This window comes from Nuphar pumila, chromosome 15 (assembly GCF_984573655.1).
Source record: "Nuphar pumila chromosome 15, dmNupPumi1.hap1.1, whole genome shotgun sequence".
NCBI classification, from domain to species: Eukaryota; Viridiplantae; Streptophyta; class Magnoliopsida; order Nymphaeales; family Nymphaeaceae; genus Nuphar; species Nuphar pumila.
This window is the reverse complement of record NC_143263.1, coordinates 17,653,717-17,676,681: the sequence shown is the minus strand read 5'-3', so window position 1 is coordinate 17,676,681 and position 22,965 is coordinate 17,653,717. Positions and strand designations below refer to the sequence as shown.

Below are 22,965 nucleotides of genomic sequence, written 5' to 3'. Positions count from 1 at the left end.
GTAATAAGCCAGATCTTTGGCATTCCCGTCTTGGTCATTGTAGTCAAGTCTTTATTGAAAAATTAGTGTCCAATGGTTTCCTTTCAGAGTCTGTTTCACCTTTGTTGAAAGACACAGTGTCCCAGTTGTCAGGTCTGCAAAAATTATGTACTTCCTTTTCATCAAATAAATAAAAGAGCTTTCATGCCTTTTGAGATAGTATGTTCCGATGTTTGGGGTCCAACCCCCAATCCTTCCTCTTCTGTAAGTAAATATTATGTATCATTTATTGACAATTTCTCTCGTTTTACCTGGATATTCTTTATGAAGCACAAATCAGAGGTTTTTCTTCTTTTTCGTCGCTTTCATGCTTACGTTAAAACTCAATTCTCCCAAAATATTCAAACTCTCCAATGTGATGAAGGTGGTGAGTATTCCTCAAAAGAATTTTTAGATTTTCTCTAAGATAATGGGATACATCGTAGAGTTTCTTGCCCGTATACTCCACATCAAAATGGAATTGCTGAACGCAAACACAGACATATTGTGGAAAGTGCAATGAGTATAATGCATGGTTGTAACTTGTCTATTAGTCTTTGGACATAAGCTTTTCATACTGCCACTCATGTGATAAATCGTCTCCCTATGCATATTATTGAAAATCAGTCTCTCTATTATGTTATCTTTTGTGTACATCCCGATTATGATGAGTTACGAGTTTTTGGATGCACATGTTATGTACATATCGATAAATCCATGAGAACTAAATTTCAGGACAAAGCCTCTATATGCCAATTTGTAGGTTATGCAGATGAACACAAGGGTTACAGGTGCTATGATCCTGCTAGTAAGAAGATCAGAGTCTCCGGAAATGTTGTTTTTGATGAAAATAGTTTTCTGGGGAATAAAGCAAACAATCGCGAACATATTGACACAATTGCTAATTGGTATGATCCATGGCTCAGTGCAGAGCTTATTTCACACGCTGCAGAACATACTACTTTTGCTCCTGAAAGCATACATGATGAGATGACATCAGATAAGGTATCGAAAACAGATTGTCTGAGATACAAAGGAAATGTCTATACTAGGAGATCCAGAGAGCAAACATATGTACCTGCTGGAGAACACGTGACATTGCCCAACGACAGAGAAGCACCAATAAGATCAATCAGGATAAGGCATCCTATTGAAAAATGTGTGAGTTATGATAACTTTTCTATGGATTTTCAGATCTTTCTATCCAAGATTGAAAAACTCGAAGAACCACTTGGGTTTTGTCAAGCTATTCAATCCAACAAATGGATTGAAGTGATGAATGAGGAGATCGAGGCATTTCATGAGTGTCAAACATGGGAGATAGTTGGTCGCCCCCAGATAAAAATGTTGTTGGCTCGAAATGGGTATATAAAATTAAATATAAACCGGATGGTAGCATCGAACGATACAAGGCACGTCTTGTTGCCAAAGGTTTTACTCAAGAATATGGTCAAGATTATGATGAGACATTCAACCCAGTAGTGAAAATGAGAACTATTCGTATTATTCTTGGCCTCGCTATTGAACATGGGTGGACCCTTAGTCAACTTGATGTTAAAAATGCATTCCTTCATGGAGATCTAAAAGAAGAGGTCTACATGGAGCAACCTCAAGGTTATGCAGAGGAAGACCCAAAGGAATATGTATGCAAATTAACCAGAGCATTGTATGGTCTAAAACAAGCCTCCAGGTCATGGTTTGAAAGCTTCTCCTTAGAGATTCAGAACCACGGTTTCTTTCGATCTCAACTAGATCATTCTCTATTCATATACAGGGATTGAACCGCTATGGTTTTCTCACTTATATATGTTGATCTATGTCACATGGGTGCGGGTGCGGGCGCGGGTGCGGGTGCGGGTGCGGGTGCGGGTGCGGGTGCGGGGATTCGGCACTTCCAAAAAACTCGGGTGCGGGGGTGCGGCAGGGGCAAAAATGTCAATATATATATATATGGGATCGGGATTCCCCTCCCTTACGAATCTATTTTTTTTTTAAAAGCAGCTGTCTGCTGCTTTTTAAAAAAAAAAATAAAGCAGCTGTCTGTCAGCCAGCTGACAGAGCTGCTTTTTTAAAAAAAGAATCCAGCTGCTGTCAGCCAGCTGACAGAGCTGCTTTTTTAAAAAAAGAATAGCAGCTGACAGCTGCTGTCACAGCTGCTGTCAGCCAGCTGACAGACAGCTGCTGTCAGCTGCTGTCAACAGTTTTTTTTTTTAAAAAAATTCGCAGCATAGGTGATAGGGCAAATTTTTTTTAAAAAAAAAATCCAAAAAAAAAATGGACTTAAATGATCCTGGGTGCGGTCAACGCACCCAGGATCATTTGACCGCACCCGGTACCGCACCCGCACCCGCACCCGCGTCGAGTCGCGTCGACGCGGGTGCGGCACCCTGCTAGCCGAATCCCTGTGACATAGATGTTGATGATATCGTGATCATTGGTAATGCTCCAGATCATATTCAACGAATTAAAGCTTTACTAAGTATGCGTTTCAAGATAAAAGATCTTGGGGAACTGATATATTTTCTTGGTGTAGAGGTGGACAGACATGATGGAAAAATGTTATTAACTCAATACAAGTATACTCTTGACCTTCTAGCCAAAGCAGGAATGATAGATTGCAAACCCCTGCCAACACCCAGTGTTGTCAATCAAAAACTCAGTCTTTGTGATGGTGAATTATACCCTGATGCAGACAAGTATCACAGTTTAGTGGGCATGTTACAATACCTCACTTTTACTAGACCAGACATTGTATATTTTGTAAATCAAGTATCTCAGTTCATGTATGAACCGAAAACTGGTCATATGGATGCCGTCAAACGCATTCTTCGTTACTTAACAGGCACGGTGGGTGATGAACTCACATATGTACAATCTTCATGAGAAACATCAAAACATGACATATTGGCCTATACAGATGCAGACTGGGCAGGGGACCCAGATGAGAGGAGGTCTGTTTCAGGATACTGTGTTTTTATTGGTGGAAATCTTATCTCATGGAGTAACAAAAAACAGAAAGCCGTGGTGAGATCTAGCACAAAGGCAGAGTATAGATCTATGGCAGCTACCACAACAGAAGTGACCTGGATTAGGCATGTACTTACTGAGATGGGAGAGAATATCTCAAGTTCGACTCATGTGTGATAATAAAAGTGCTATACAAATTGCGTTCAATCTTGTTCATCACAGTCGGACTAAGCATATTGAAATTGACCAACATTTCATCTGACAAAAGATAGCGGACAAAGAGATTGAACAAGTTTATGTATCTTCAGAAGACCAAGTCGCTGATATGTTCACAAATGGTCTCACCAGTAATCGTTTCTGGTATCTAAAGAACAAGTTGCACATGGTTCACTCCCATGCACAACTTGAGGGAGGGTATTAGAATATGGATCAGATATGGATCCAGTAGAGGATCCATATGGTTCACATGTTTGTTTATATTCTAATGTAATATATATTACTCACACAGGGCAGTTTTGTCCATGTAAAATAATTGTAAACCCTATTAATCTTAATGAAGGATTAGTGTAACAATCAAGTAAGAGTGTGGCTGCCGATTCCCAGAAAAGAACGAGTTCTCCTCTCTCTCCTCTTCCCCTCCATTCCTTCTCGGTTTTCTTGACAAAGTCTGCCAATCAAGGGCAGTTTTAACACTTAATTGCAAGATATTTAATATTTTTCATTGTTCTTGTGAGATAGTTGATTCTTGATGTAAATGCTTCATATGTGATTTTTTAGTTGCATTTTGTGCGTTTTATCATTGTTTCGAGTGATGATTTTTTAGAATTTTTGCTATTTTTTCTGTTTTTTTAGATTTTTTTTTCAAAATTTATGATTTTTTACGATATGATACGATACATATCTTATTTTGGGCCCAACCGATATGGGTTACGTTTATGATACTTACAATCTTGGGATAGATGAGTGTTCTTTTTAGCTGCTATGATGCTTATTTTAATATACTGAAATATTCGTCACATAATGGGAGAACTTGGAAAATTTATGATAGATGAATGGACTTATCTTTTTTTGATATTGAGATTTGTTTTCATTATGTGGTGCTGTGCTACTGATCTTGTTTTCATTTCTCTTATTGCTCAACTGATAGTTTCTCGGTTTTTTGGTTATGCTTCCTCTTGGATATTCAACATTTGCTGATCAATTTATGATGGAAAATGATACGATCTGGCCCATGTTAAGTGGCTTAGGCTCAATGGACTTACGGTAGGTCAGGTAAAGTTAGATTTTGTTTGGTTCTGATAGACCCGAGAAGAAAATTTGGTTCTTTCAAATGGCTCCACAGAAAAATATGAAAATTTAAAGGTATGTTCTAGACACGTGGAACTAGATCCTAACAAAAATTCAGGACTATACTCTGCGGGGTTGGGGAGAAATAGACTCTGGAAGTGATGTTCGTTTTTTAGGGATTTCTGGTTTTGGTATGTGTTTTAGCTCTGATAGGGTTGAATAGAAAATTAATTCCTCTTACTAGGTTATCAAAAAACTGTGAAATTTTAAGGGGTAGACAGAAGACACGTGGAAGAGTCTAGGGTTTACATTTCAACCCCAGGTTCTACACGGTTTGGGAGGTATGGCTTGCGTAACTCTGACAAAATTCTGCTGTAACAACAAACAAAATTTTGTCAGGTTTGGTCAATGCAATTTCGGGTTAGACTTGGTGCAGGGGTGCTTCCTAGGCTTGGGACAAGTACGTATGGATCTCTAGACGACTCAGGTCCAGTTGGTGAAGTCGACCCATGTTGGAGGTGTGCAGACTTGCCAGAATGCAGATAACTTGTTGGGCTTGCAAAGTATGTGAAGGTGCTCTAGAGTATGGAGATTGTAGAGAAGAGAGAGAGATTGGAGAGAGAGAGAGAGAGAGAGAGAGAGAGAGAGAGAGAGAGAGAGACTTAATTCAATTCAATAACTTCCCCCAAAAAGGGGGATTACATTCCTTTATATAGAACTAGAAGGGGGAAGGGAAGCCAAAAGACACCCACAAGGCCCCTAATGACTTCACTTTCCCAAATCCTTGAATAACCCTCCCCAAATTAGACTAGGCTTATCTTAGCATTTTCTACTTTTAGGACTTCTAGACTCCTCCAGCTCCTTCACATTGGACGACTCAAGGAAGAGAGAGTGAGCTGGGAATGATGTCAGCATGATGTCATCCTTCTCCTAGGTGGCGTGCCACTGGGTCTCCAATTGGAAGGTCTGGAGACTCTGGGCGGTCTGGAGACTCTGGGCCCAGTTTGTATCAGAAAAGGACATAGCTGTTTGTGCATATACATAATGGCTGCATCTATTTGGGTCATTATTATTTATTATAGTTACAAATTATCAATTTTCTCTTCAAGCAGTTGCCTGATGGAGTGATGGTGCATTTCTTGCTTGTTAACCGTCAAAACCTGTTTTGCCTCTACTCTTGAGCTCCTTAAGTTATTCTGATAGCCTTGCACAAATACAGTAGCAATCTATTGCTTTTGATTTTTTAAATATTAGGATTAAATATTCAGTGTCCTTGATGCTTTAGCATCTATGTTCACTTTTCTTTAATGAAGCTGTACAGCTCATGATAGCATACATGAAGGTCATATCGCTCTAAATGCCATTCAGCGAAGGCATACAAAAGTTTCCACTGGAGACACTGTATCAGTTTGTAGGTTTGATAACATCCCTGACATTTATTTAGAAAATATTCATTGCTAAGCTGTACTTTATATGTATTATACCCATAAATTTTTATGTCAATGTGTATTAAACTTTTCAATTGGTATTATATTTAGGTTTGTGCCTTCTGATAATTTCAAGCTAGCATTGCTTACCCTTGATTTGGAATTTGTCAAGGCCAAGGGTAAAAATGAACAGGTACTATGTTTCATGGTTGGTTCTTCATTTTGTTAGCTATAGCAATGTAACACAGGGAATATATGTGCTTCCATTTATTGTTCATTTCCCCCCTTTTTCCTTGCTTATGCACTTTGTTCCTCTAGAAAGGCACGCTTTTATTTTTTATGTTTTTGATATTTACATGGAGAAATCGCCCCCAAGATCAGAGACTTTGTCGCACTGGCTCTGCCTGCCCTAATTATGGTCACTGTCCTAGCAGCATAAGGCTCCGTGGGCTTACCTCTTGCCCCAAAAGACACCCTTTTATGCTTCCTTACTTTTTTTTTTAGTATTTTTGATTTGTATAAATCCATTTAACAATCACATATATTTTTCAGATTGATGCTGTCCTATTGTCTCAACAGCTACGAAAAAGATTTCTGGATCAGGTGAATCCCTCCTCTCTTTCATTGTTGCTTTTGTAATGTAACAGTACATTGAAGACTTGTTCTTTGTGTTTTAAATGCATAGCTACCTGTACTTGAGATTGCACTTGACATTTTTCATTATGTTTCTTAAATGTTTCCCAAACTCAAGTGGTTTTAGTGCTTACCTTTGTCACTTTTTCTATAATCTAATTGTAATATCTTCTAGTTTCACTGCTTACATTTTGTTTGGTCATTCTGATTCTTATGACTTTCTTTGTGAGCTGAAAACAACTGATTTTTTCACAAAATAAATAATTTCCACTGTCCTTTTCTTGTCAATTCCTTGTCATTGTTCTTTTAAATGCCCAAAAACTCATATTCAGGAACCCTGTCAAACATTGAAACAGCAACTTTGAAATTTGAGATGCGATTTTGGTCTAAAAAACATGACCCACTAAACTAAGATGTGGGTATCACAATTTTTTCTTTCATTCCATTCCCTTCTTTATGGTTGACTTAGATCTTGGGAAATCTAGGGTAGGACACACACACACACATTGCGTCTTTAACATCATATAAGATTCTTTTTTCTGCAAAGTGGAAACTCGTTATATTTTATATAGTTCGTTCCTATGTAATCACTTGTTTCTGATATATTGCTGTAAATATTATCACATCTTGAATGTGTTGCTGATATTTGTAGAATTGCTTGGAACATGGTTTATCCTAGTGGTAGCGGATCATGGAGGAGATGGTTTGAATGGTGGAGAATTGGGGAGATAAGGGGGACAACTATGGTGGAATTGAGAGTGATGGAGGAGATGAAGGGGAATTCTCACTAAGGAAGAATCCTAATGAGCCAATCTCAAGCCCAAGAGGCAAGAGCCACATCCACTCTACAATTAGAGAAGCCAAAGAGATAACTCTCATTAATGATGGGAAAAAACATAACGTGCAAATGCATGAGTATTTATAGAACCCATGCAGCCCAAAAGATTAAAATAGCTCTCTCAATGTCCCAAGATACCCCATACACCCTTCTTGGATCCTTGGATCCAAATACAAGTAGTGAGAGGCTATACAAGATCCACCCCATACAAGAGACCCAAAAACAAACACCCAAGAAAAATGGTATGCTATCAATCCACCCTCTTCAAATTTGCCTTGTCCCCAAGGCAATGCTTGTGGGTGTGGTCAATACTCTTCTTCTTAGCCCACTTTTTTGTCTTTGTAGGTCTTCTTTCATCTCTTCGCACGATGGTTTAGATCAGGGTTACCGGAAGCGCCTAGCTAAAAGGGGAAGCGCGAAACGTCGCGCTTCCGAAGCGTGGGGGGAAGCGTCCCCCTTTTTTGGGAAGCGCGCTTCCCTTTAATGGGGGACGCGTCCCCCTTTAATGGGGGACGCGCTTCCCTTTAATGGGAAGCGCGCTTCCCTTTAATGGGAAGCGCGCTTCCCATCACGCTTCCCCCACACTTCCCCTGTTTTTTTCAATTTTTTTGTATTTTTTATTTTTTATTTTTATTTTTTCGCTTCCCCCTCGCTTCCGAGACGCTTCCTAGGTCGCTTCCGAGACGTTTCCTAGGTCGCTTCCGAGACGCTTCCCGAATCGCTCCTAAGTGGTCCCACGCTTCCCCGCTTCCTAAAATTTTGAAAGTGCCTCGCTTCCCGCTCCCGCTTCCCATATCGCTTCCCGCTCCCGCTTCCTCAACTGGCAACCATGGTTTAGATCATCTTAAGTCTCAATTGCATTCAAGAGATTATCTACTATTTTCCTTACAATTTATTCCTAAGCACCCAACATACAAGAAGTTTATTCAAAACTATGAATCATATCTATGATTCTCTTATTACTTTACCCTACTAGAGCAATCCCCATCTCCATGGTTAGAAGCCACAAAAGGTGTGAGAAAAAACATTCATCTTGACTCTAGCCGTGTACCCCACCTTATTTAGTGGCCTTTCATCATAGCAAAATAGTTTTTCAATTGTAGAACTCATGCTATTTGGCATGTCTTTGTTAAAATGTATCATTCAACATTTGTAATATTATATATATTTTATATATATAAAAGATAATACATATTCATATATGGTATATATGCATATGTATTATCCTAATTATATATATAAAATATATATTTCTCTATTTATAGGCATAGGGGTAGTTTAGACATTTCACAGTTTTACGCATATTCCAATTGGAATATGTTTGCAATTTTACTTTTAATTTTCTTTTTTTCTTTTTCTCTTTTTTGTGGTTTGCTCCACCTAGGGAGGCTCCCCAAAGAGTCGTTGGGGAGCCCCCAACGACTCCTTTGGGAGCCCCCTAGGTGGCTCCTCTCTTGTGTTATAAATAGGGGTCTCCTCCTTGTAATTCCTTCACTCCTTGGAGGAGCTTATGCTCCATTGTATAAGGTTTTTACCCTCTTCTTCCTATTTCTTCAATAATATTCAACTTATGACTTTAAGTCATATTTATCCCTTTTATGAGTTTATGTATTAGCACTTGATGTGCTTGTGTTGTTCCCTTAAGTAGGTATATTCGCACTTAATGTGCATGTGTATGGGTTCATTATCAAACCTAAAATATTCAAAGTCACTTTCTAACATGGTATCAGAGCAAGGTTGAGATCGAGTTGCTCTTTGGTGCATCAGGAAGCGTGGTATTCAAGAAAGTTTTAAAGAAAAATGGTGAAGTATTCATTTCTCTCTTTTCTAAAAGTTATTAGGTATGCATTCTATTTCTTTAAGTATTGTATGAAGAATTAATATGTTCTTTTTTTATGTATACTCTTTGTCATTATGTCTTTTTATAAAAATTTGAGTTACTTGATACTCTATTGAATCTTTTTCATATACATACTTTTTCGTATGTTTTTCTTTGAAAATTTTTAAAATGATAACTTGTTTGGCGAAAAATTAGATATATGATTGCTCAAAACTTAATGGGTCGGTAAAGATTTATATTTTAAACCTATCTTTGTTTATAAGAATACCTTTTATATATGGTAAGTCTTTAAAGAAAGGTATGTTAAGATTAAAATGTTTGTGAGATGTAGATTTTCGAAAAATGCTTGGCATATATGAAAAATTCCTTAATAAGTTTTGATTCACTTACCTAATGTGTCCTTTTTATATGAGCAACATTTAATTAAGAAATTTTTTTTTATATATATACAATTCCGGTTGAATTAAGTCATGTTTTTTTTATAAAACTTAAGAGCTTTTTGAATTTTTCCTCAATAAATGTTTAATTTTATAGATTTATGCCATAGTACAATCTTACTTTATCATAAGGTTTTTTAACAAATCTATTATTCTTCTTTGTTGGGATTTCTCTCACTTTAGTGGAGTTTCCCCCTTCTTTGGGAATTTTGTGTGTTTTGAGCTCTCTTTAAGGAGCCTTTTGGTCCTTATAATCTTCTTATGAGTATATGCTCTTTTATGAAGATTTCATGGTTGTTGTGAGATTGGTTGTGAGCATCATTTTTTAAGTTACAATAGTAGATTTCATAAGATTTTCAAACTTCACCATCTTTATGAATGCCTATATTGGCCTAAGTTTGTTATTTGCTCATTCAAGATTATTGTCATTTAAAAATCTTGCATTGCATAAAAGTGCATCTATTATCATTTGGTATGCATTTAATTGCACTTTATATCTATCATAGTTGAGGCTTGATTTTGACTTTTTGATTATTCCAAATCGGTTCTTACACATGATGTTTCTTAATATTTCATAATTGTGTTAGTTGCATAATAAGTCTTTTTTGTATAAATGACTTCTTTTGAAGATTAAGCATAATTCGTGTTTATGCAAAATTGTTGTTATAAAACATATTATTGTGATTGATTATATTGGACCTTTGATTCAATTTTTAATCGGTCCTCTTTTCTTTGAAAAATGATTCCTAAAGTGTTTATTGTCTTTTTGTGGCATTTATATTTGTCCATCACATGTTTTTTTAATGCATCATTGTTTTGGCCTTATTATTGTTATATTAGAGATGTTTGTTGAGGTAAGTTATGGGCACCTCGTGTTATATCATTCTAGATTGTCCACTTGCCATATTATAGATGGTGGTTGAGGTGAGTTATGGGCACCTTGGGACTCTAGAATGATTTGGTATACAATCTCTAATTATGTGTGTGTCACTCGTTGTTATGTCATTTTAGATTGTCCACTTACCATATTATAGATGGTGGTTGAGGTGAGTTATGGGCACCTTGGGACTCTAGAATGATTTAGTATATGAGTGTGTCACTAGTTTGATGTTGGCCATTGATCTTATGGATGCTCTTATTTATATATAAATGTGATGGATATATGATATTTGAAACCTTAAAATGTTTTAAGGTATATTAAAATGAAGGTTTTAGGGATTATTGACCAACCTTTCATTGTTTATGAAAATTATGAGTGCATTTGCACATTTGTGATTTCGTGCTTTTGTGCACAAGTGTTCCATATGTTCTTGGTGTGCGTATGTTCACACATTTATTTTCAAGAATATTGTTCTATCGGTTGGTGTATCTTGTTAAAGATACTTTTACATAGTTTATTCCAAAATGTTATTTTTATGGGTATTCTTTTTGAAGAATATTGTTCTATTGATTCAAGGTTTGATTTATATATATGTTTATCATTACAAGTTTGATTACCTCAAAAGTCTTCTCCTTTTATAACTCTTATCTAAGTGGCATCATATGTAGACAAGAATTCTATTACACCTTTGTGTGTTGATAGCCCTTTGTTGGCTTTTGCTCTCTTGGTCTAGTAGCTGAACACACTTGTCTTGAGTGCTATTTTATGTAGACAAGGCACGTTGATTCACACCATGATGTGTGATTTTAGTCCATGTTGGCGTTTGTGTCCTTGTTCCAGTCGCTGAGATGTATGCCCATGGTTGGCTTATTTCACTCATTTCAAGTGCGATCTTATCTAGACAAGAGATGTATTGTGTTTTAGCCCATGGTTGGCTTGTTATTCTTGTTCTAGTAGCTGAACATACTTGGTTTTGAGTGTATTTTTACGTAGACAAGAGATGCTTTTGGTCCATGTTGGCGTGTATTCTCTTGTTCTTGTCGTAGATGCACTCATTTCAAGTATTATTATATGTAGACAAGAGGTTCTTTTGCACACCTTTGTGTGTGTCTTTGGCCTTTAATGACATTATATTTATATTCTTGATCTAGTAGCTTATACACTTGATTTATGGGTTTTGGAGGACTAATGAGGTAGTTGTTTGTAATGGATGAACTATTGTTGAAATTTATAAAATTTCATTCATGACTTGTGTTTTAAGATATTCAAGTGAATCATATTTTTGATATGCATATTTTAAAATCAAGTTTATTTTTTGGCATTTAATCTATATATTAAGTGCTTATGGTTTTTTTGGCCACTTTTGTATGCAAAATGTGTTTTTTGTCAATTGAGTGAGATTTTCCTAAATGGGTAAGATTCTCTACTCAAATAACACTCTTCGTTTTGCCTCGTAAATGGATTTAAAACCTTGTGAACTCTTGTGTTTATTTTGTCTAAAGTATGCTTGGAGACTTCGTTTCTCTTGTTTGGCACTTCATTACATGTTTAAAGCATGTTCATTAATGATTTTATTTAAGTATTAATTCATTTTATGATAGTATATGCATATGCTCATTATGGCCTTTTAAGACCCTCTTTCATTAAAGCATATGTAGCTTATGCCTCTTCGTACACTTATTGTGGTGTCCCTTAGTGGACCATTTTGTTATTTCCCATTATGGGGTTGTGATTGTCCAATGATGAACCTTATAAATGCATTATGCATTCTTGCAATTCGTTTTCGCTCACTCTTTAACATGATATTTGATTTTTGAAGCTTTGGTTTTCTAAATTTTCTTTTCATGCTAAAGTAATTATCCTATTATGCATAAAGTTTGCACCTTGTTAGGAATGTTCCTTTTTGAGTAAAGTGCAAAGATATTTTTTACTTGTTCTTTGTTGTTGTTCCTCAGGATCTTGAAGATAAGAGGAAAAGAAGTACCTTGGATAGATCATGGAAGATGCTCATCCTTAAAGATGTTGGAGGAAGACATTTGCAATGACACTCCTACTGAAGGCTCTTGAAGCCTTTAGATTCTTCCTCTTGCTTTCTTCAATCTTTTCATTCCCCCACGCAAAGCTTGAGGGGGGGTGTTAAAATGTATCATTCAACATTTGTAATATTATATATATTTTATATATATAAAAAATAATACATATTCATATATGATATATATGCATATGTATTATCCTAATTATATATATAAAATATATATTTCTCTATTTATAGGCATAGGGGTAGTTTAGACATTTCACAGTTTTACGCATATTCCATTTGGAATATGTTTGTAATTTTATTTTTAATTTTATTTTTTTATTTTTCTCTTTTTTGTGGTTTGCTCCACCTCGGGAGGCTCCCCAAAGAGTCGTTGGGGAGCCCCCAACGGTCACAAATGTGACCGTTGGGGGATCCCAACGACTCCTTTGGGAGCCCCCTAGGTGGCTCCTCTCTTGTGTTATAAATAGGGGTCTCCCCCTTGTAATTCCTTCACTCCTTGGAGGAGCTTATGCTCCATTATATAGGGTTTTTACCCTCTTTTTCCTATTTCTTCAATAATATTCAACTTATGACTTTAAGTCATATTTATCCCTTTTATGGGTTTATGTATTAGCACTTGATGTGCTTGTGTTGTTCCCTTAAGTGGGTATATTCGCATTTAATGTGCATGTGTATGGGTTCATTATCGAACCTAAAATATTCAAAGTCACTTTCTAACCGTCTTTGCCCATATTTATGTTTGAAAAATCATTTTTCCAAGCATGTACTGAGCGTTTTGGTCTCTCCAAATGGATCACTTCGTTCATCTCCTCTTCTTTCTTGTCTTTCACTATAGTCTACATGAGATTACAATTGTGGTTATGTTGCCACTGCCTATTACAAAGTAAACATAGGTCAAACCTTTTATGCTCACTATTTCATTTACATCTATAAGATTTTCAATTTCACCAATTTGAGAAGAATTTTCATGTGCTTTTTCCTTTTCCATAGTTGGATCCATAAAGAAGGAACTGAGATTGACGTGATCCATATCCGGTCCATAGCTAAGCGTATATTGCATAGTCTCACAAATAAGGATGAAAGGTTCACTTCTTGAAGAATTTGATCCCTGTTAATTTGTGCCTTCCTATCCTCCCATCTCCAATTGTACCATGCACACTCATATGCTAAAAATTCCTTCATCATTTTTGCTGGGTCCTCTATAAGAAATGAAGTTAATGCACTCCGTTCTCAAATTATTGCACTGGAGAGTGTCGTGGAGATGTTCGATGGCTTCACTAAGAAGTTTCAAAGACTTAGATTCCCATGGTTCAACTCTTGTGTTGAATTGTTCCTTCGCATAGCCATAGAGAACCAAAATCTTATCTTCAAGGGACTTGATTTTTTCAGGTTCTACATTAGATTTCCAGACACTCAATTCAAATTTCATATTCCACAATTGCGACTCCAACTCATGTATTACATATTTGAATGACTCGAATTTCCAATTCACCATTCTGTTTGACAAGAGGGAATCCTGAATTTTCTGTAGCAGGAGATGCGTTCTGCTGCTTCAAGGATTTTGAACAAGGGTTAAGGCCAAAATTGAGTTTGGTCTCGATGGTAGGTGTCTTGGTTAGGTTATGAGATTTTTGGTGAGGTTTAGGTGGGTGTAATTAGCTATACACTACAGGTTTGTTCTGTGACAGAATTGAATACCTACAGTCACAAAAAAGTACGGTATGATAAAATGGCTATAAGTCAAAGTACAAAATGAATTTTGAGGTGAGATAAATTGGGTTATGTAGGGGACATGTTAGGTTAGTTGTGTACCAATTTAAAGGTCTAGAGGGTATAGAGTTATGATTTGGGTGAGGTGGTAATTTTGGGTTCACTTCTGCCTTATTGCAGTCTGAAAAGGAATATCAAACAAAGCAAGATACTAAAATAGCCATGCCAGAGCCAATATGACTTCAATTGCTGCAATTCAAGATTCTAAAATTATCTAGACAATCTTAGGAATTCAGGAATATTATTGGATGAATTTTATCTAACTAAAAAACCCCTCAAGCTGAATTTAGAAGTCGGAACAAGCATAAAATTACAGAACAGAAATAAAAATTGTCTGAATTTTTTATGACTTTGCAAACGGCTTTGGGGCTAACAAAAGACCTGATTGATGCAAAACAAAATTCTAAACTGAAATTTAAAATATGAAGAAGATATACCCTAATTTTAACCTCCAGTAAATACCAGAAGCCAAAACAATCCGATGTGTTTTCTGCAACTTTCTGCAGAAACATAAATTGTAGAATAGAATTTTCTTGTGGGTTTCTTATCGGATTCTTGTGTCCAACGACCAAAATTTTGCCCCAAAAAAGTCCACACTCCAAATCCAGTGGGATCAACACCACGAGGCTTCGATCTGACCCTCTCTAAGGCATGCTCCTTGATTTACGGGGATCTACACAAAATAACACCTCGTTGGAAAAGAAAGATAATGGCTGAAATTCTTCTCCAAATTCAAAAACTTTCTCAATTAAGAAAAAACAACTAAATTAACACCCAACTACTTATTTAATGACATCAAAATGAAGATCCATGCTTAGCAAACTCAGATACTTAGGCCATTCAACCAAAATGAAGCATCAAACATCAAATTCATATATCCAAATTCACATTTCACATCACATTTCACATCGATAGAGGAATCCATGCTTCTACGAATTCATTCAAGTATCAATATGTTAGGATGCCGATCTTGGGATCGGTGCCTTAATGAATTTCTTGAAAAACGTGAAGGGCTTAGGCCCTCGTTGATGTGCTCGTGATGATCGAGAAACCGTGGATGCCACGATTGAAGGGAGAAACACGTTCTCGACGATCAGAAGCGATGGATGCAATCAAAGGAAGGTCCTCCATCCCAATGATTGTACCCTCGAAAAGCATGAAGGAAGAACGGAGAAACGAAATCTTAGAGAGGGGAGTTTTCCAAAAACTTCCAAGACAGATTCATTATGGGGTTAAGTCCTCCTTAAATAGTGCAAGGTCGGATCGGGTCCAGTGTGGATCTGATCCAATACAAATAGATCCAAACCAAAGCAAATACGAAATAAAATATGGATTGGTTCAAGATGGATCCGATCTCGACAAACCAAACCAAAGCCAAAAATCCAACACCCAACGAAATACCGGGCCCAGATACATATAGGTCCAAAAAGAAGAAATGGATTTGATCGATCCAAACAGAAAAAGAAGGGATCCAGGTCGGTTCGTAACAATTCCTCCCCCCTGAAAAACTGCCTTGTCCTCAAGGCGGAAAGTTGGGGTAACGCTGTCGCAATTCGTCCTTAACCTCCCAGGTCGCCTCGTCGACTTTTTACACTTGGGGCGAATCACCCTGGACCGCAACATCTCTCATACCAACTGCTATATCTCTCATTTTTTCACCTGGACATAGCGGTATGGTCTCACATTAGCCAGTTTGGCTCTCGACTCTATCGATATCGTATGGTCGTGGCTCCTCATGGGTGGCAGTCCACGTGGCTCATTGAACACTGATATGTACTCGGTTAGGACTTGCTCTAACTGTGGGTGCGTCTCTGTCTGGTCCTCTACTGTCGTTTCGTCGGCCACCATCAAATATAACTACGCATCTCTCTGCCTGAGGACTCGGGTCATTTGATGTGCCTTAGTCTCGGTGGGAGGTGCTCAGAGTGTTGCGACTATAGTGATCCTCTCCCCTGCGTGTTGAAACTCCATCCTTATGTCTCAGAAGTTTCACTCTACGCTGCCTAACGACTGGAGGCACTGCATTCTTAATACCACGTCTGCCCCCTTCATGGGCAGCATAAACAAGTCAACTGCAAAGTGATGGCCTTGCATACCCCAACTTGCTCCCGTCTCCCACAACCATATCAAACGATGTTTGTGGAACCGTAACACACTTCGATTTACGGGGCCGTCTTCGCACAAATAAAGTTGTGCATCGATCTTGTGTCTATAAGCACCGATATACTCAACTTTCCAATCACACTCTATACTCGCATAGGCTTGGGACCTCTACTGCTACAAGGGCATGGTAGGATATCTTTGCAGTCTCGTCAACCTGATCCTTTGTCTCTTGCGCAACCTCAACACCCATTTCCTCACCGTCCTCGTTGTTGAGTCACACACATACAAGTAAAGTAGCTTGCACTTGTGCTGGACCGCCACACCTCATTGCAATTGTAACAATAGCACTTTCTCTGCCTCTCTGCCATACCCTCACGGGTGAGGGTGAGGGTGAAGGTCTCCCATCGCTTTTTCTGTTTGGGCCTTGTGGGACCCTTCCCTGACTCGGTTGTTGATCCTATCAGTTTTTCAGGTCTATCTTTCATCACGGCCTGCCCTCTGTCCGATTGACTCTTCCCGCCATGGTTGGTTGTGACCATCTACTCGCTGTCCTCTGCAGCTTCTCCTCTGCCACACGAGCCAACTTGAATACCTGTTGGAGGCTAACCGGCTGTTCTGCTTACACCTTGGTTTGAATCTCCCACTTTAGGCCGACTACGAATGTACCTATCAGTATTGTTTTTGGCCAGCCCATCACCAACAAACTGAGCTTCTTGAACTCTGCCTGATATTGTACTAGTATCCCCGTTTGCCTTAGCTTCGATAGGGTCACATCATGGTTCACGAAGGCGGACAACCCAAAGTGCACAATTTTCTTTTATTTATTAACCATGACTTTAAGAGATCACATCTCATAAGGTGTCCTTTCCTCTTTGGGTAGGTGCCACCATTGTCTTTCAAATTAGTTAGATAATTTTTTTAACTTACTAAGATAGTCCTATTGCACCAAACCTCTTACATATATGGATAATTTTGGAAATTTACCAAGAGCGAGAGAGAGTTTTGGCTTAGAATGGGCTTGACCTGGACCAAGCATGTCTTATGTTGGGTCTAAAAGCTGACCTTCCTAGATATATTTAATATTTGGAAAGTCATAAGACTCCTAGCGAAAAATTTTATTGTGTCGTGATAAGTGATCCGTCCTTAAGGACAGGCCATTTTCTAGTGATTATAGTGTCTAAAACATTATAAAGAATATAAAATACGGATCTTGGTCCCCCCACCTAGGTACTTGCCCAGGCACCTAAGCGCTCTTAGGCAGTAGGGTTGCGCTTAGGCCGCCTAGGCGAGATTTTGACTACTAAGGTGCGTGTTTCTCCTATGTAAGATTTCCTAAAATTTAATTCACCCCAAGTAATCTCTATATATCAGTGGTGTTGAGTAGTGAGGCGTCCCAAGTATCTCATCTACTTTTACTTGAGACATGTGCCTGTGCAAGGTGAACAAAACTTATCCAGTAGAAAAATGATTTGGAATGGTTATCCAAACTAAAAAAAGTGGGATAAGGATAATTATACTTCAATATAAGCAATTTTAAGGATCTATTGAAGCATAAGATGTAGAAAACATTTCCTCAATGATCGATCACAAGGGTCTCAAAAGGCAAGTAATGGATTGTATGTTTTTTGTTTAGCCTCATGCATACTACACTTACTAATCAACACAAGTTTTCTCACAAGGGCCTATTTGGGTGATGTTTGAGCTAGCCTAGTTGTTAACCTAGGTTTGGAAATTCTAGTTGACCTAGTTGGGCAGATTCAATTCTCTCTCTCTCTCTCAGACACACACACATACACATCTGTCATCTTTGTTGTCATCATCACTGTCGCTCATCTTCATCATCATCATCAGCTTCTTCTTCTTGTTAGCACTGCTATCATTGCTATTTTTAACATTATCATCTTCTTTTGCTTTCTTGTTGACCACCACAACCATTTCCACTGCTATTTTCTTCTGCATCATGCCCATTATCAAATTTGTTTTGTACTTTTCAACAAGGGAGAAGGGGATGTGTGCAAAAGAAGAGAAAGAAGAAGGTTTAACCAACAGCCACCCCTATGTCCTAATCATTATTGGGTTGGCTTGGACAGGAATGGGGCGGGGGCAGTTTAACTGCCAATTATTTTGGTATCGGTTGACATTGTTATCAAATATGGTTGTCTAACTGGGTGGTCCCTTGGAAGTTGATGTAAACAGAAACATGTAGACAGAAAATAAATTGTACCATGATTAGCCAGCATGCAGCTCTAGGCAATATTGCATCCATACTATGGAAGGAAATGGGATTGTGCTTTACCCTTTTGCATGCACTAGATATAGCATTGTTCTTCTGCCTTATTTAGCACTCTTCTAGTGTAAAAAGGGGTCATATTTTTCCTCATAATTTTCTTCTTCGAAATGAGTGGATCCCTCGTCTTTCTTTGCTTGGTAACCGTTGATGATCTATAAAATGGATAGAATGGTTTATCTTGTGAAAAAGAGTAAAAGTGATTGCACTTGGAAAATAGGTGAGACCAAGGTTGTAAGTATTGTATCGTTACCTGTATTGATTGGGCCCAAAAAAAGATATGTATCATATCGTAAAAAATCATAGTTTTTTAATTAAAAATTTCAAAAATTCCAAAAAACCAGAAAAAATAGCAAATTTAAAAAAAAAATCATAACACATGAAACAATGATGAATTGCACAAAATACAACCATAAAATCACATATGAAGCATTTATGTCTCTATGAGTTGTATAAGACATCATCGAACATGAATTATCTCATAAGAACAATGCAAAATATTAAATATCTTGCAATTAAGAACATGCCACAAGACTCATACTTTCATATTACATAAACAAAAATAAAATAACTAAGTTTATGAACACTAAAGTGTTAAACAAACTAGTTTTTTGAAAATATAACCTCAATCATTATTATCATCATTTTCTTCTTCTTCTCCTCCTCCTTCAACATACACATTGTCTCCAATATGCGTGGGCTTATCATTTACCTCCTCTGCTCCTTCCACGTTGATCCACTTAGTGTCCTCTTCATTTAAAATGCCTACTTCTTTAATCCATGCATTCAATGCATTAAAATGTTCCAAGCTGATGGGATCAAATTACTCTTTGTACCTCCTTGATGATAACTTATTTATTTGCCTAAAAAGATGACACAAAAAAATTAAAATTAGTTTGCTTTTATATGATATAAAAAATCTTTAAGTAAACACATGAAAATGATAAATACTTTATAATTTTATATACCTCTACCTCAGCCGTAAGTTGTAGCGAATGTAGACAAGGTCATTGAACATTTTTTGCTCCCATCTATTTCTTCTTTTTGTATGATTTGCTTAAAGACGCTACAATTTCTCTCTCATCAACTTATACTACAAGTTTGGCTAATAATACAAAATGACAAAAGCTCTCAAATTTTGAATATTACTTCTAAACTTGGTCTACCACATGTTTGAAAAAACAAGAAAATGAGAAATCAATAATAGATACAATCATATAAAATATCATAACTAAATAACAATATGAAATTAAAATTGAAATAGACAAAACAAATTACCTGGACGCATTGTGACACAGTTTCACACTGTCGCAGGTCTCCCTATATCATACAATGCATTAGCATAAATTTTTGTTTCTTTATGAATTTGATCTTGAATGCCATAATCAGGGATTAACCTTTCGATCCAATCCAAAAGTCCTTTATTGACTTTTTTGTTCATATTAAACCTAAAAGAGTATCTAAATGCAAGATTTAAATAGTATGTTGCAACATGAAGAAGTTGATGAAGTTGCCTAGTCCACCTATGATCAATGATGTTCTATATTGACATTTACAAATTTTCTCCCCATTCAAATTATCTCTAATGACATCTTTTGCCTTATCCATGGCCTCATAGAGTTAACCTATAGTTGGTTTGTCTTTATTGTCAACTAATCGAAGCACCTTCACTAAAGGTATAGTGATTCTCAACAACTTTACGCATGAATATCAAAATTCACTTCTGAATACATTATTTATAATTTGTCTTGAATTTCTTTTTTGTGCATGGGGATATGCATTTCACTTATCTGATGAAAAGATTTTTTTTAATGTAGTTCTATTTTTTACTAGACTTTGCACTAAAAAAATTCGTAGCAAATCTAATAACTGCACTGCAAATCAACTCAACACCACTAGTGTACTTTTTCATTAATCTCAAAATCCATGTATGATTGTAAATAAATTTAGTAATTTTTTGTCAGCAGTCAACTGTGTGATTTATCTTATCTATGTTGCTGATGTCCTCAAGCATGATGTTTATTCAATGAGTAGCACACGAGGTTCAAAAAAATGACCCATAATTTTCTGGTAATTATTTACTTGTTACCTTATAATTTGCTGCATTATCAGTAATAAATTAAACAATATTTTGAGGTTGAACGTCTTTCATAACTTGATCAAATAGTGTAAATAATACATCTGTTGTCTTGGGTGTATAAGACAGATCAATTAACTTAAAAAACATAGTTCCTTTGGGGTAATAGACATTGAAATTTATAAGGTCCTTGACTTTCTGTTTGTCGACCCATCAACCATGATGCTATACCCAGTTTCTCTCCATGACTACCTCATCTCATCACAATATGCCTTCACTTTATTCATATTAGTATCTAAATTTTTTTCTCTCAAATAATGATATGAAGACATTTTATATATAGTATTGATATTGATTATTGTAATGAAATATGCGAAAATACAAAACGAGGGCCTCTAAGGGATTATAAGATCATAAACACAAAGTGCACATGCAAATACACAAGTCCAACTAAGAGACAATACAAGAGCACAAATGCGCTACACAGGCACTAAGTGCATTCAAAACTTAAAAGAACTAAAGAGAAGAATACAAATTTTTTAAAAATATTCATTTTATTGAGCATGAATGCTTAAGAGAAGCATTATCTTATAAAGAAGAGAAAGACACTATATATAGAGTCAAGATGGGCATTTAAGAGAGACATTCACTTCCAACAATCATATTTATGACTGTTGGAATAGTCCCATAGGCATTCACTGTTCCAACCATCATATAGACCCCTACACTATACAATAAAAACAAAAACAAAATAAAAAACAGAAATACAATATTGTCTCTAGTGGACAATCACTATTTACATGTAAATAACAAGACCAAAATGCCCCTAGAGATCATTACTTATTACATAACATACAATATATATGATTTATTATATATATATATATTTATATATTAACACCCTCCTCAAACTTACGGTGTGATAATTGAAAGGTTTGAAGCTACAAGTCCTCAAAGGTCTTAATTAAATACAAGTCTTCAAAAGTCTTCATTAAATACAAGTCTTCAAAATATCTTCATTGGTAGTTTCTATCTTTATGACACATTAAAGAATTTTGTAAATACAAGTCTCCAAGCGTCTTTATCGGCTATCTCCATCTTCATGATACGATGCATTAAAGATATTCTTTTCTTAATCCATTACATCTTTGAGAACCTGCAGAGAGAACAAAACAAAGGTTCCAACTCCACAAAGAAAAGTATCGTAACCCAATAATTTTAAAACAAATATATTTTTGAACAAAAGAAACATTAGATAATCATTAAGAAAGATAAGAGGAACATACCTCAAGGATAAATTTTTATAAAATCAAATCATAAACCCAAAATCAACATATTTTTTCAAGAAAACATAAATATTGATCATGAGAGAATTTGATCACTAAAGGACATATAAATTATCAAGAAGAGATAAACAATTATGCATAAATAATATCTTAAGGATTTTTAGAAAAGCGTTTCAAATGAAATAACAAATCATCAACTACAACATGCATATGTAAAATATAAATATTAAAAAGAACCCTTAGATAAGATGAAATAATTAAATTCATGCATACAACAACGTGAACAAGATAATCAATATGAAACTCATATCTATCCAACATGCAATTAAACCATATTTAATGCACATAATAATGAAAGAGAGCGATCTCACAAATCACAACCCATTAGGATTTATTTAAACAACCTAGAATGGGTTTAAGCACAAAGGACCAACCATCAATCTTAATATATATATATATATATTATTAATGAAATGCACATAAGATGTATGAAATTTTATCAATAAACATTTTTTCATATAAGTAGAAAATGTTTAAAATTTTTATGGAGAGATTTTAAAAAATTTCACATAACAAAAGGAATGATATTTGCAAATTTGAACAATAGTTCGACCACCGTTACCTCACTAGACCTCTAAACCTCAAAATTCAAGTGTATCAGCTACTAGAACAAGAGAACAATCACAATGCTACTTATGGGCTTAACAAACACACAAAAAGTGTGAAACACCAATGGGTGTACATAACTCACCGTATTGAAAAACATCTCTTGTTTATATAAAATGACACTTAAATAAGCGACAAAGCTCGATATTCAAGTGTATCAACTATTAGAACAAGAGTATAATACAAACACACAAAAATTGTGAATAACCAATGGGTGCACATAACTCATCGCATTAAAAGAAGATTTGAAAAACAATATTCAAATCAAAACAATAACTTTTGCAATAACAAGAGATTTTATCCATAAGGACCAAAATGGTCACAATCAAATGTCAATAGAGCCATCACTTAACAAAAAAATCCAATAAACAATAAAGGCCAAATAAACAATTGAGTGATACAACTCAC

At 36.2% G+C, this 22,965-nt stretch overlaps 1 protein-coding gene across 1 annotated transcript in view; it reads left to right on the top strand.

Annotated features, from left to right (window-relative positions):
* LOC149814664 (vesicle-fusing ATPase-like) overlaps positions 1-22,965 on the top strand; it is a 113,674-nt gene that overhangs the window by 7,688 nt on the left and 83,021 nt on the right. The window contains exons 2-4 of the mRNA XM_089989986.1: positions 5,593-5,687; positions 5,811-5,892; positions 6,252-6,302. Of these exons, the coding sequence (XP_089846112.1) occupies positions 5,593-5,687; positions 5,811-5,892; positions 6,252-6,302 (228 nt within the window). The remainder of the gene's footprint in view (positions 1-5,592; positions 5,688-5,810; positions 5,893-6,251; positions 6,303-22,965) is intronic.